General features: G+C 42.9%; 1 protein-coding gene across 2 annotated transcripts in view; it reads right to left on the minus strand.

Annotated features, from left to right (window-relative positions):
* Positions 1 to 1,053: 1,053 nt before the first annotated feature.
* The window catches only part of RSU1 (Ras suppressor protein 1), a 190,758-nt gene continuing 175,878 nt past the window's right edge, over positions 1,054 to 15,933 (minus strand). For both annotated transcript variants that reach the window (XM_063099451.1, XM_063099450.1), the window contains one exon: positions 1,054 to 1,250. In XM_063099451.1, the coding sequence (XP_062955521.1) occupies positions 1,148 to 1,250 (103 nt within the window). In that variant the 3' untranslated portion in view covers positions 1,054 to 1,147. The remainder of the gene's footprint in view (positions 1,251 to 15,933) is intronic.

Here is a 15,933-nt window from a genome sequence, read left to right on the forward strand (position 1 = left end):
GGAGAGAGGCAGGTCCCTGTCCCATGATCCATCAGAGAGTATGCTGGATCTTTACACACCTTTGGTTGTGAGGCATTCCTCTTGGCGTAAAACTTCTGCTTGGATTTATTTTCATTTCCATGCACATCACTGTTGATAAGAAGGAAAGCTGCCTATCACAGATGTTAATCCGATGGTTGTTTAACGACTCTGCAATTGCGGTTTCCACACTGGGTGTGGTGTAGAGTGTGCACGTTTACACAATTTCTTTGGCATCAAAGTCTCTTAGGAGAATGCTTATGAGCAGATTTTCTGCAGTGACAAAAAACCTCTTTGAGTTTTTTTCTCTCCCCATTTCAAGCTCTCGTCTACCAGCCACTGGCAGAAGTTACTATTTCTTAAGCAAAGGAATGCTGCTTTCCAAAATCCTTTGGCAGAATCTCCTAGAGATTTGTTTTTCTGCTCCTTCCTAATTTAGAAACTGTCTTCAAAGAAAAAAAAAAAACACCGTGACAAATTGATGTAAGAAGAAACTAACACTGATTTTATTTTGCATTTCTTTCATGGAAAGTTTCAGACTTTATCTTCTACAACCAATAAAATTGGACAGTTTGGGGGGGGAAAAGTTAAGAAAAAGTGTATACCCCAAGATCAGACTGTTCTTTATTCTAGTCAAGAAGCAACATGTAATACGAGTTCAAGATTTTATTAAAATCATTTGTAAGTTAAATTAACATCATATCTCGGTGGTGAAGGAAGATTTTTAATAAAGTGAAATAATGAGGTACGTGAATAAACAAAAAGAGTAAAAAGTGTTAACTGTGACATTTAAATGGTTACATGATTTTAATTATTCTTTTAATAATACGCAACCTTGCAATGCTTTTCAAGGAGCTGGAACCTGTGCCCACTATGGAATTTGCAGTTGAATTAGGGCTTTGTTTCCTGTCTTTGGCAAATTTTAAGGAAACAAATAGAACTGGTTTTAAGACCTTTTAACAATCCACTACCTACCAAAAGAATTTAAAAGGTGGGGTGGTAAGCACTAGAAAAAGAACGTGAAAAAAAAAAAAAGCCATACACACATTGTATTTATTTGTGAGACAGCGAACAGAAGACAGAAGTGTTACTGAGAGAAGGGTTCAGAAATCCAGTTCATGCCAACCGCTTATTTGTTCTTGGCTGTCAGGGGTTTCCGGCTGATCTTTTTCGATTTGTCATTATTCTTCTTTGGTGGTTCTGGGTTTGCCTGCATGTGTCTACCGTAGAGGCTGAAAAGAGAGAAGAAACCATGACATCTGTTTTCCTAACACAAAATAAGCTTCTACTGATGGAGCTTTAAACAGGAGACTAATCTCCAGAAATATTCAGTAAGCCAAAGAAAACCTGAAGATCATTGCTGTTTTCTCTGGGTCATAAACTGTGTATAAGAATTTAAAATTCACACACACACACACACACACACACACACACACACACACACACACACACACACACACACACACACACACACACACACACACACACACACACACACACACACACACACACACACCCGTCTAAACTGTGTATAAGAATTTAAAATTCACACACACACACACACACACATCCTCCCCCGTCTGATCACGGACAAGTCTGTTGGAATTTCACACCCACTGGGCAAGGTGTGAAAATGGCTAAGGAACGGATCTGCAGGATTGGGAGAGCCCGTTCCAGACGGAAGCTCAAAGGGCTGTGAGTGTTTAACTAGACAGTGACTAAAATTGGATTGAACTGGAGAGACATAGTGTCCATTTAGTGAAAAGTGAGCTTCATTTCATGCCTGGCCTGAAAGCCCAGGGACTGGCTAATGTGAAAAAGAGCAATAGTGTCCGAGTCCACCCCAGCTGCTCACACATGACTGATGGTGTGGGGATTGGAGACCACACATCAATGCCACGTTAATAAGTACCGCTGATGAAATGTTGACAAAGTGCCCTACAATTACTGTGGATGGCATTCATCACAGAGCGAGGTGGCTCCATGGCTAAGAGGATTTAACTGATCAGCAGATAGTAATTAATCGATAATTTATGAGTAATTCTGATTAAACTAAATTAAAAGCTACCCTAAAATAAATACAGTGCAATCTTAAATCCCCTCACTGGTGTAACGGTGTCTTCAAGAGTGCCCTGTGGCTGCCCCAGTCCTCTTCATTCCTCTAGAGTCTAGAGGAAAGGCACCCCCGACTCTTCCACTGTCCTGTTCCAACTAAAGGAGGGTTCCACTCAAGGAATCAATACCCTCTGTCACTGCTGGCACTGTGCAGCAACGTACAGTGGGGCCTTGTTCAGCCTATATTGGTATTTTTGATGACATCGACATGGTGGCTTCCAGTCTGCAGGGAGGGCTGGCACCTGGCATTTTCTGTTGGACAGTGTCATTAGGGAAAGCTGGACACTAGGGTTTTGATAGGTCATGCTGTATTCTATCTTCTCCTGTCTTCCAAGTGTCTCCTTGGAAGTAGTATGAGCAGGTTCCACCAACAGTAGTAATGCAGGGAGGTCTCTAGTGTCACGGTGTGTGGAATGCAGAATTTGGGGCTTGCAGGTGACAGACATACGAACCAGAGAATGAAACATCCAGCCAGGGGCTGGGAGTGCTCTCCAGAGAAAGGGGAGGGCTGTTCTCTTGTGCCAAGAAGGCCTCATTTGTACCAGACGGGTCATATTAGAGCCTGCAAATTGGCTCCCAACTTCTATAGAAATGAGGAGTTCAGAGGATTTGTTGCTGGTGTAATGGAGAGAGAGGCCCAGTCCTGCCTGGTGCCACTGAAGAAACATCTCCCTCCCAAAGAGAACCTACGACCAGGAAAACACACCTTTAAACCTATAAAGGCTTCCTTCCCCCGCACTTTAAGAAGGGCCACAGATCCCCCTGAAGACCAGGCCATGGACACCTGGAGACCCTGGATCCCGGGTAAAGATCCACTGGTTTAGACAAAGAGGAACATTCAACAACTCCAACGTCACCTCTGTTGCTGCCCTCAATTCCCAATGATGTCCATGTCCCAATCCTGGAAACCTGTGGGTACATTACCTTACACAGCAAAAGGGACCCTGCCAGTGTGGTTAAATTAAGGATCTCGAGCTGGGAATATCAGCCTGCATTATCTGGTGGGCCCAACCTGTGCACCCCTTCCCAGCAGCTCTCTCAGATACACCAAATAGGTAGAAGAAACCCTGAGCCAAAGTAGATACATCATTACATTCCTCTCCTTTACCAACACTCTCGGAAACATAGTCTCTTCTCGAATAGATTGGCCCTTCTCCTAGGCTGTGGCTTCACTCAGTGCCACTGGCCCGATGCTCAAGGGCTTCACACTGTGGCGGACTACACCCTGGAGGTCTCTGGTGTCCAGGCTGCTGTCACCTGGCACAAAGCAAAGGTCTGACTCTGTTCTGTGCATCTACACAGGCACCTGCGGCCTCGGTATCTGCAGTTTCGCAGCGTTTCCACAGTGTCGTGTGTCGTTTCTCTATTTTCCAACCCTTAACCCCACAAATGGGGTCGGGGGGGCGGGGAAGAAAACACAACAACAAAAAAACATGTTCTTACTCACAAACCACATTGGACTTTAAGGATTATAAAAATCTACAGGAATATGACTCCACGGTTCATGCACATGGAAACCTCGTCATCCTTGGATACTAGGAAAGGGGAATCAACAACAACAAGAGGTGAGGAGTTTGTGCAAGAAATTTACAAGGGGAAAAAAAATAAAAGAGGGTGGAGGGAAGTAGGATCTGTTAAGGGCCCACGATGGTGTCATGTCCTGAATGAGGCAGGAGCCGAGATGGGCAAGGAGAGCTTCCTAGAAGGGCGGGTGTTAAGCCCTGATGGAAGGAATCCAGGGGAGTCATTTCAGAAGGGGGTGTGAAAGCTGCTTAGGACAGCAGGTCTCCTCTCCTCTTCAGGAGGGAATTGGAATGTTCCAGTGTTTCAGTTCCTGCCCTTTTATATTCAGATCCCACTGTGTGTGCCTCGGCTTCCTGGGGCTACAGAGCCAGTCACTACAAAGGGCCAGCAGGAAGACGGCAGCCCTGAGCTGGACGTTTAGATCTTAGTTTTAACACTTACCAGCTGTTGGCTCTGGGCAAATAATCAGCAGCTTACACCCCCTCGCTCCCTGCCTCAGTTTCTTCATCTGTAAAATAAGGACGTCGCCTTCCTTGCAGGGAGGCTGGGATGGTTTAATAAACCTGGCATGATAGGAACCTATGGGAAGTGGCCAGCGAATGCTTGTTGAAAAACAGGATGGATGTGGGGTTACAGTCAGTGATTAAGAAACATAATTATATGATTACTCTACTTCCTTAGGGCTTATTCCTTTGAAAAATAACATGTATTTTCTATCAATGCTAAATGCCCAAACACTTCTGCAATAAAAGGTTTTAATCCTCTTTGAAGAAAGCAACTAAGGCAGAGCTAAACGCAGCACCCCACTTCCTCGGTGAGTCACCAGCAGAGCTGGATGATGCTGCTGTCCCTGTGTGATCCTTTAACTCCTCCAGCTGTGTGGCCAGATGAGTGTCAGTGGTATTCACTAAGTGGCCATTCCCACATGGAGATGAGGCTGCGATGGGGCAGTAACAACCAGCATCTCAGGGTCCAAAGCCTTGGGTTCCATTCCTGGTTCTACCAGTTATTACCACGGGGCCTCAATTAGGTAAGTAAGTGTGGTAAACAGAATAAGGGCCCAAAAGATGGCCATATCCTAATTCCTGAAACCTGTAAATACATTACATTACATGGTAAAAGGGACTCTGCAGGTGTGACTAAGTTAAGGACCCTTCGGCACAGAGTCTTAGAAAACTTCTCTGCCCTGAAACCTGAAGTCTGTAGAGGATAATTGGCAGATGATTAAGAAATGGGAAAAAAAAAAAAAACCCACAAAGAACACTCTAAAGTGACAGGAAAAGATGAGTTACTCTTGGGAGTCTGATGAACAGGCTTCTGGTGCTGAAGATGGTTCCGAAGACTAGATGCCTGTGGATGCTCCTGGCTGGGGGAGATTAAGGGGACAGCCCTGCTCGGCTCACAAGCTCTTTCCATTCCCATCTGTGAGGCCCGAAAGAGAAGTGGGAGTGGGCCCTGCCCTATGCAGCCTCCTGAAGAACCCCGGCTGAACATAATCTCTGGAGCAATCATTACGAAATGATTCTGCAGATGGCCCAGCTCACCAGGCTGGTGACTTCAGAGTCATGTGGTTAAAGCACCCTGCCTACCGACCACTTTAAACTCCATGCAATTGACCGCTACTGCCTATTGACAGCTAAGATCATCTAGCAAAAAATTCCAGCCTACCATAATCAGAATAAATTTTGCAACAAATTTTAGATTAAGCAGTACAGTATACATGATTTTCTATTATTGACACATGAATTTTATTTAATATGGCCATCTTCATTTTTGGAACAATCCTTGAGTTTTATCATTTCAGTTGGATCCAAGGGTCTCCTGCTGACCCTCACACCCCGCTTTTGCTGCAGCTGCAATGAAGACCCCTGTGGGCCATCCCAATCCTTCTTAAAAATTTCCTCTCTTGGCTATAGGACACTAGCCTGGTTTTCATTCTCTCTCGGAACACCATGTCAGTCCTTGTGTTGGTGCTTTTATCTCTTTGTATCCTCTTCCCTAGAAAGATCACCTAAGTTTATAGCTTCACTGAGTATCTCCTGGAAGAAGCCCTGCAAGTCATCGTTCTCTTCATCCCAACTGGATATTCAGCTATGAGACCCAATAAAGCAGAAATGAGTCCTCCATCCCAATTTCCACAGGTTTGTCCCTCCCTCTCCATCTTCAGACTTCAGGATAAAAAGCTGAAGTCATTTGAAATCTGTCTCTTTTTTTGACCAACACATTAATCAAGTTTGATAGACATTTCCTCTATAGTAGAAATTCTTAGCCTGGGACCATGGAAATAACTGAAACTCTAAGCAAAATTAAGTGTGCACGTTTCAGCAGAAAGGGAGCACAGCTTTCAACAGCTTCTCAAAAGCTTCACACAACTCAGTGGGTTAATTAGCTGCTTTATGGTACTTCGTTTATTCTTATTTCCATCATCCTCTGACTTTATCCATTCTTTTTTTCTCCTACCCTAATAGAGGCCCATGCTGCATGGCCATTAGATTATCATGATGGTTCCCTTCTTGGTCTCCCTGATACTGGTACATTCCCTCCTGCAATTTGTCCAACACATGACCGACAGAACAATCTCTCCTGGTATATGCATGAGAACAGCACCCACTGTCTGCCGATCAAGTACCCATCCTGGTAACCTGGCACCACAGACACAGCACACGCCACTTGGTGCCAAACGGACCCAACTTCACCTCTCTCTGTACACTAACACAAGGAGTAAAGTAAGGCTGGTCTTGAGGCAGACAGGGTGGAGTGCAGGACAGATGGACTGGTGTGAGTTCTGCCTTGTATGAGCTGAGAAACTTCACAGTCTTGTGCCTTTCCAGAACCTCTGCTGTCTTAACTAGAAAATGGGAATTCCTGCACACTGTCTACTTTGCAGGAGTGCTGGCAATCAGATTGGTTTGGGCTCATCTAAGAGCTTTTGGAAAAAAAAAAAAAAAAAAGTGTTAAATCAATCCAAGACCTGGGAGCCTGGGATTAGTTTTTCTTGCCACCCAGCACTCCTTTAGGTCTTTAGGTCTTTTTGTTTGTTTGTTTTTTGTCTGTTTGTTTGTTTGTTTGTTTATCTGTGTAATGGCCACCTGGGTCCCTTTTGCAGTTCAGATATCTTTCATCTTTTGAGGACTTGAGGCTTTTCACAGCTTCCTCCTTCCCCCCAACCCCTATTCAGCCTTCACAAAGCACTACGGGATTTATCAGGATCTTACCATTAAGTCCTTGATGACCTATAAAGTGACTCCTACCCTTGGCTGGTTATTTCAGAACATTAGTAGAGTGCCTTGATAGTAATGCAACATTTACAATATGACTACCATTCACTCATTTCACTGTCACAACAATCCCAGAAAGTAGGTCCTACCTAGTTTCATTATTTTTCAAATGAGCAAACTGACGCTTGGCAACTTTAGGTCCTGATCAAACCCAGGCAATTACTCCAAAGTTCAAACTCTTAATGCACTAAGGTATGTTGTCTTCCATCTTTTTGGATTTCTTAGTTTTGTTTTCTTAATAAGACTACCATTTTCTTGGGGGTGGGGACTGCAGATTTAACTTCTTTTGTATTCTATGTACTCAAGGCACTGCTAGGAACACATTGTGTGCTATGTAAATATTGTGTTTCAGAATGCCAGGTATATGAGAGGGACAATATGCTGTTCTTAAGTCATTTGCTCATGTCATATGCCTCCCTACTGTTGTTTTGGGTGTTTCCATGGAAAGTCCTTATACAGACCAAGAAAGGAGCCAATTTTAAAATCCATGGCCAGTGAAAATTATGGAAAGAAATAATTTTGCTTATAATCTGTAATCTTATGGTAGGATGCTAAATTTAAAATCTCTGCAAATAAATCTGTGGATATGGTGTGAAGCTGAGATTATTAATAAGCATTTGCAATATCTTTATTTATCCTATCTAGCAGCTACAGAGGGGCTGGTGACAGAACCTTAGCACATAAATTGCTGAGTCTTAAAAAAAAAACAAAAAACACCCTATTTCTCAGAGAAGTCTCATTAATTCAAAAGGCAATGATTTTTTTGAGATCAAACCTGCAAGAGATGGTTCCATGCAATTCACTAATGGTGGCAAATGTCTGTCATACTCTTCTGCACAATAATCCTCTCTGCTCTCTGTTCCCAACACACAGTAAAAAAAGAAAGTGTAAACATACATGTGCAAACGGCATCTACAGAAACAGCCAAAAGGAATAGGTAGCTGGCTTAAGACAGATATCAAGCTATATAAAAATGTGACATAAAATATGAGGCAGATTTAAACACACCCCACACATTCTACACTCGCTATCTGCCCCACTGGAAGGGAGAAGTGAGGCTTCTGGCAGAGCAAAACTAACAATATCACGCACAAAAGATGCTCATTAAACTTCATCATCCTGTCTGCTCTAATGATGCTTTTACTTAATAAAAATTCCCCAAGCAGTTGCAAGGATATTAGGCAAGGTCCTTGGTTATGTATCAGAGGTCCAAGCTGTCACCAGCGAGCATGCCGTTCAGGAGGTATGTTCCCTGGGGAAGGAGCTTTCACGGAATACATGCAGGGGAAAATCAATAACTGCAACCTGCTTCCCTGCTTAAGCATTTAAGAAAATAGGTAATCCTTTTAAATTAAACTGCAAAGTGCTAAATGTTGCAATTTCCAGAATAAACTCAAAGACAAAAGGAGTTAAGTCCAAGGGCACCGGTAAGTTTCCCCAATAAGCTACTTCCCTGATAGACTTCATACCTGGAGTGAACTTTTTTTTTATGAAAAGAAAGAATTATTTTAGTGCTTGGCATCCATAGAGATTAAAAAGAGGACACTCAACTGTGTATGTCTGTATAGGTGTGTAATACACACACAGACAAACCGATTCATAAATATGAGGAAGAAAGCAAAGAATTATTTTTATATGGGCAGTTTACCCCTTTCAAAAATTAGTCTTAAAAAGCACTACTGTGAAAATCTACTAACTTGAGTATAGCTCTTCAAAGCTAAATAGTAAATTACCTAATAGGCCTCTTAACTTGGATAGCGGGATGCTAATTCTATATAATCATAAACTATTGTTTTTGTCCACATTACATAACCCACTTTAAATTTCATGTCCTGCCAATACAGAATTGGCTGAAGAGATTACTATAGTCAGGTCAAGACTGAGGCACCACCCAAAACTTGAACTTTAGGAAAATAAGATTGCCCTCTGTGTGTTAAGATCAACACAAGATGAATCAAAGCAGAAACATGAAAAATCACCCAAAATAACACCAGCATAAGTCCCAGGCCAGCAGGACTGGATTGTAACCAGACCAGGGGTATTAACAAAGCTGGGGAGAGAATCTCTCCATCAGAAGAGTGCACATCTGGTTGGTGAGCAGCGGGCACAGTGGGGTGAACGAGGCAGCAGGCACCTACCACCTCCAGAGAAAGGCTGTGAGTCTTGTGCATGCCCAGGCAGACCCACGCCTCTACAAAGAAGCAGAGAAGCCAAACATAGCACTACTTCAGCCCTGCCAATGCGGAACCACACCTGCTCGGTCCAGCTTCTGGCCAGCTCTCCTGCTTCTTCCACACTCCGATCTCTGGCCCTTGCCCACTTCTGAGGTGTGTCTTTGCTGGTCACTTTGCCTGGAACGCTCTTTTTGAGTTCTCTCTGAGATAGGTGCTATTACTATCCTCATTTTACAAGTGAGGAGACAGAGGTACGGACAGTTTAAATACCTTTGACATAGTGCAGGCAATTGGACTCCAAAGCCCTGGTGTGCTGCCCTGGTGTGAGTGTCCATGTGACTCACGACTCATCCCTAAGCCTGTCAGGGTGTCCACAACCCTGGCTACACTCACAGGTTCATGCATGAGCCCATGGCCAATGAGAGAAACAGGCCTAGGATCTCAGTTCACACACTGGGGAAGAAAAGCCCTTTTTTTTCTGTTTTACTTGAATTAGAGATGATGTGAGCCCAGATCTGCTGGCACCCTCTTAGCACAGTATAAACAGAGCCTGCCTGGGAGAGAACCCAGCACAGACACAACAGAACAGAAAGATGGACAGAGACTGAGCCCATTGATACTGCTTGGGCCCCCGTGCCTAAAGTCAATTGTATTGCTGAATTATTTTTGGTATAAAATGATCAAATACTCCCCTCTTCCTCTTAGGCTTTGTTTTCCTTGCAATGAAAGGAGTGCTGAGTCCTGACTAACACAACATCTCTCTGGTCTACTCTGAATGTGAGTTCCCAAGCAAGGCCTCCTTTGCCCAAACTACCTACCTTCGGCCACATTCATTTCCTCTACACCACTCAGCACAGTATGGTTACTTTGTTTATTCAATTACTGTTGCTTCCCACCTCCCCTAATAGAAGATTAGCTCCTAGAGAGCAGGAACATAGTCTGTCCTGCTCAGGGTCCTCTGTGCCTGATAGCCCATGGCACACTAACCATTTGTTGACTGACTGAATGAGGGTGTGTATTATTGCGCTTACTAGGATGTATTGAAAGTATCTAACTGTGTGAATGTCTTCCCAACTGGGTCATTAGTGCCTCTGGAACAGGGACTATGTCTGAATCATTTTTGTGTCTCTAGTAGCTGGCACCTGGCACACAAGAGTCACCCAATAAATATGTACTGACTGACGGATTAAATGAACATCTTAGCTAAGAAACACTTCCTGATTCCTCGATTCCATGCACATCAGGGGACTATCCATCAGCTTCCCATTTAGAGCTGTCTACTGAAAGAACACGCACTGTGCAGGCCAGGGCAAGTATCACAGTCCTTGGGGGCAGTTGTCCTGTCATGGAATTCTGGTTCCTGCCTCAGTTTCTTATGTGTTTTTCTCATTATGCTGCAGCATTTCTGAGGCTGAAAGCTGAAGGCCTGACAGAGTGTGCAGTAAATGGGCCACAGTGCCACTTTGAGGCCTCCGGGGAACCAGGCCGTTGTCCTCTTGTTGAGATTCTCTTTCTCAGTACTGTGCCCAGGGTTTCCATTGAATTCCTTAAGGCACAATGGGTTTAGATTGAATATTAATCATATCAGATGTTAGTAAAAACTAGTTGGACATAATCGCTGTTTATAAAAGAGAATTCGGTTAAAATGAATATTACAAAAGCAGTGTTTTCTCCCCCTTTGTTTTGGAAAACAAATTAAAAATCAGAATGAATTTTTATTGTCACGGAAGGATTAGAATCCTCCCGGCTACGCATGGTTCCTTCGTGAGCAGCTCAGGGTGTTCACAGCCTCTAAAGCTGTTATAAGCTGTAATCACAGCGGCGGAACTTCTGTGGTGCTTACTACATATTAGCGTTTTACACAGGAAGCTTCTACGGCACTTTCTATACATTAACTCACGTAAGCCTTAAGCAATATCACCTGAATGAAACCATGTGGGGTAAGCATTTGTCCTCTGGTTCTAGATGAAAGTGATATTATAAACACACATTTAGGGAAGTCATTGCTTTTTCTCTTTCTTGCGTTTTTAGGCTAAGGAAAAATGGCATGTATAGAGGAATTACTGCTACTACTACTGTCACTGCTATCACTAGTATTCCTCTTTGTGGCTGATAATTTGGGCTTTCTGCTCTTGGGACTGTCCCTATTTCTGTTTCTTGTGGCCCAGATGATCTGATGATTTGACCATGGCAATGGAAAGCTGGATATTTCATTAAATGGAAGTATAAGGCTATAGATTTTAGAGTGTAGGGCCAAGAGCAATGAACTGGGGATTCAGAGGGCTTTGGAATTAATCCACTAGCTGGGTGATCTGTGTTTCCCCAGGCAGAAAATGGGCATTTGGATTTAAAGAGGGGTGGTAACTATCTAGCATGGGCACCGTCACTTCCCCCTCGCAGTGACAGCAGACATCACACACTGACCCGGGGCTCTGCTGGATTGCACCCACTCCAGGCAACGGCTTCGACCTTTCAGAGTGGGGCATCTCGTTGGAACTCACACATTTTACATATGAAACTTGTATAGCACTTTGCTTATATAAACTCACATAAGCCCTAACAAAATCATGTTAAATGAAACTCACATCTCAAAGCTTCCTTCTGTGCTCTGGTTAGATTATGACATGATGCCTGAGATTTTAAACAGCCTTGTATTATATACCCTTCTCCATTGTCCACGGATTTTCTGTGAGGTGAATCACTTTCCACTTACAAACAGCAAAGATATTTAAAAAACCACCTTAGGAATCAAAACCAGAAAGTGTCCAGCTACCTACTGTTCATATGGTGCTTTATCCATGAGATGTTCACCAGGTGGACTTCAGGAAGAGGCAGCTACAGGTAAACTCTACCCGGTGCCTTTTGCCATTTCCCTGGCAAAGCGGAATTCCCTCACGTGAGCTGTGCTCTCTTTGAGGTGGCAAATAGCATATCAAGTTGATTTGTGCTTTTTTTCCATTCTAGATCCCAATACTTGAACCACTGGCCACTGATACAGAGAGGCTGGCAGCAGGGGAAGAGCCCAGCTTTTCATGGACGAGGGAATGTGCTGTTGTGTGGAAAGAAGGAAAGTGGTATTTGGGAACAAGTCACCAATTGTCAAAGGAATAATGGAGAAGACACATATGAGAGCTCCGCAGTAGATGAGTTGTTGGATTCCACTCTCCTTTTAGTTTTCACTTTCTTTCTTTCTTTATTTTATTATTATTATTATTTTTTTAAATTTATTTTTCAAATTGAAACATAATTAATTGATCACACATATTTAAGGGGTACAGAGTTGACTATCAGTATTTGTGTACAGTATGCGATGATCAAATCAATATTAGCAAGTTCATCATTACAAATCATAATTATTCTTTGTGTCCCTTACCCAAGTACTCCCTAACCCCCCGCCCCCTCCCATCCCACCTCTAGTAACAATAGGTCTGTTCTCTCCTTCTGAAAGTTCAATGTTCATTTTCGTATTTCTGAGTTTTATGGAAAAAATACCCCAAAAAGGAATGGAGGGTTTAAAGTTCAAAAAATACTTTTAGCCCTGATGCATTCAGCAGATTTAATATCTGTCACCCATTTCCTCCTAGTTTTTTAAAATTAGATTCTTAAGAGTCTCAGAGAAATTTACGGTCTGTGAGTGCAAAAAGGTTAAAGAGGTTTGTGGTTTGAGTTTGATGTTGACAAAGATCTATGGAAGGGATTCCATGCATCACAACGAGTCTGGGTAGGGACCCCGGGGGACACATCAGGAGGAGGATCCGACTCTCTCCGGGCTCCAGCTTTAGCTGTCTGATGCCCCAACAGGCCTTGTGGGCTCCAAGCACAACTGTGGCTGTGGGTGGGCAGGCAAGAGCTAAGCTTGTCACAACAGCCACGTTCATCCAAGAATCCCAAGTGTTTCATCGAAGAATCTCACCCACAAAACACCCCTGGAAGGTGCCAGAGTATTCTAGATGCAGATGGTGAAAGCAAGGTGTAAGTAAAAGTGTCAGGTGGAGATGCTGGAGGAGCAGGGTATCTGGGAAGCACCTTGCAGCCCAATACGACAATGCCATGGGTAGGAGATCACAAAGGGAACGCATGCCCAGTAGTTACTTTCCAGTAGCAACAAACCATGCTCTGCAACAATTGGCTCCAACTGACCTGACCATGTCCTCACGGAAAAACAGTCTTCCCTGAATAACTCTCATTCAGGAATATTTCCATCCAATGTGTCTTCCCCAGTCCCTCTTGTTATAACATCTTTTTTTTTTTTTTTAAAGAGATGAGAGTGCTTTCTCATCTCTAAAATAGGACTGATAATAATAGTACACACCTCCGTACCTCACAGGGTTGTTGTGAAGACAAAATAACATAAATATAGAGTGCTTAGCATCTAGCAGGTGCTCAATAAAGCAAGTCTATGACACACTGTGCTCAGAACTGGGGTTATCTCTTCTAAACTTGGTGTATTAGTCCGTTTCTGTTGCTTACAACAAAATATCTGAAACTGGGTAATTTATAAAGAAACAATATTTATTGCTTACAGTTTCAGAGTCTGAGAAGTCCAAAGTCTAGGGCACATACCTGGTGAGCGTCTTCTTTGGTGGTGACGTACGGTATCACATTGAGAGTACGACAGGAGCAGAGAGAGACTCTCACATGCTTTCCTTTTAAAGCCCTCAGAACCATGACCACCATTATTAATCCATTCACTAGGGCATGGTCCTAGAATCTAATCACCTCTTCAGGGTCTCACCTTTCAATTTCCATAATAGGATTTCCCACGCTCAACACTGTTACAGCGGGCTTAAGTTTCAATGAGTTTGGGGGGAGGGGGCCATTCAATCTACAGCACTTGGTTAAAACCACAGAGTTGCAAAATGCCTTATGGTTCTGTGCTCAAATGTTTACAAAACACAGTTTCTTTCCAAAAAGATTTTTTTTTATATGTTGTAATATGTATGTTCGAGGAAAATAGTAAATGGCAGAGAACATAAGGATATAACACTACCAACAAGTTTAGTCACTTTCTGAACCTGGTCTTCACTGAATACAACACATAACCATGCTAGTCAATGCCAAAGATAATCATGGAAGTTGTTCCTGGAAGAAGAGCCAATCTCTTACTCTGCCCAGGGTTCTAAATGGGCAGCTCATCAGTACTAATTGAAAAAATGAAGAAGGGTTTTGAGTACGTGTTTAGTCCTCTCGATTCAGCTCTCCCATTCACAGGCTAAGCTGTTCTTGAATGTATTCAGATGGGAACATTACGTAAGAGTCAATAATCTTTATGGTAACTCTACAGTGAAAGTGTCATTTATTGTAATGAACACTGATCATAAGTTAAGCCCCTAGCTACTCTCTTTGCTATTTTTCATTATACTGTTCCTTGCTCTGTTATATTTCAGGAGTACTGAGGGAATTCATCCAACTATGCTCGCTAGTCAGCTCTTCGTTACTCAAATTAGATTCTGTGAAGATGCAACGGAGCAATTTGCAAACACACTGATTCTTAAGGAAATGCATCAGACGCTGGTTATATGTTCTCTTCTGCTGATGCCAGTGGGCAACTCCCTCCTCCTTTCTCCTGGTTATTTGTCCCCTTAATTTGCTATTTTTCTCCCTATTTATCTTCCACTCAATTCACAGTATGGTTCTCCAGGCCCAAATCTGAGAGAGTATTAGCAATGCGTTTCTGGATATTTTCTACTTCAGTAATAATCCTTTGTTCAATTCGACACCCGTAATAGTGTTTCCAAAATCACCACTGCCTTTCCTACAGCTCTCACTTGCAAACACCACTCTGCTTACATTACACTCATTCCCCCCTCTGGCTGCTTTAAAGGACATGAACTCCAAAAGGCACACCAGTGAGGAAATGCTGGAACTCTTCCATTTTTTTAAAAAAGCCAATATGAAAAATTCATTTTGCATGTTGTATATTAAGCATGAGAGGGGAATTTCCATATGCCTCTGTGCTTTGAGCTCTTCAAACTGCTTGTAAGTAGACTGTGACTCCTCAGAGAGACCACATTACCACCATGCCTCAGCAGTCACTGACCAGCACAAAGATGCAAATACCACATGGGTTCACGCCAAGAGTTGGCTCTTTGGCCAGGAATGCTTGTGGTCTTTACCACTCTAATGGGCATGGGACATCCACCCATCCCCATTTGACACTGGGCATCATTAGTTTTCATTAGATTATTAACTTTGATCCTGTTTGCCATGGTGACAGAGAGCAATTTCAAATATTAAGGATAAGAAAATAGAATCTGCAGGCACCAAAGATCCAGGCTTGCCACCGTGGGTATCTTTTTAGGGCAGGCTTGGCTGAGAATGCTCCCTTTTCAGGGAAATCTAGCTCAATGAATTGAAATGTATTCAGACAGGCATGCTGTGGTAATGCTATGTTCTCTGTTACTATCCTTTCCTCCTGATACACATCAGAGAAAAGCTAAGAAACTCTTATTAAAATGTAGTTCTTTAAAAACGTCATTAAATTTTTTTTTTTCCAGACATGACACAGTGTCTGATGAGTGCAGGAGACTATTTATTGATGGACGTGATGATCACATGTGCTGCAAAAATATATCAAACAATCTCGCACAAGGCCATATTCTTTGGGAAATTGGGGTTATGAGGAAAAATTAGTGGGTTGGATTTAGGGATACTTGCAGGGAGGGTAGGTATAGAATCAAGTCCAGAAAGAAAGAGTTCACAATATGGGTAAGAAAGAGAATTCCTTTAACGTTAAGATGACACATATGCACCCTTAATTAGGAACTAAAAGTACTAAATAGGTAAACAAGCTCCCCTGTACTTAAGGGACACTGTCATGCTGA

Source organism: Cynocephalus volans, chromosome 6, assembly GCF_027409185.1.
Source record: "Cynocephalus volans isolate mCynVol1 chromosome 6, mCynVol1.pri, whole genome shotgun sequence".
Taxonomy (NCBI): Eukaryota; Metazoa; Chordata; class Mammalia; order Dermoptera; family Cynocephalidae; genus Cynocephalus; species Cynocephalus volans.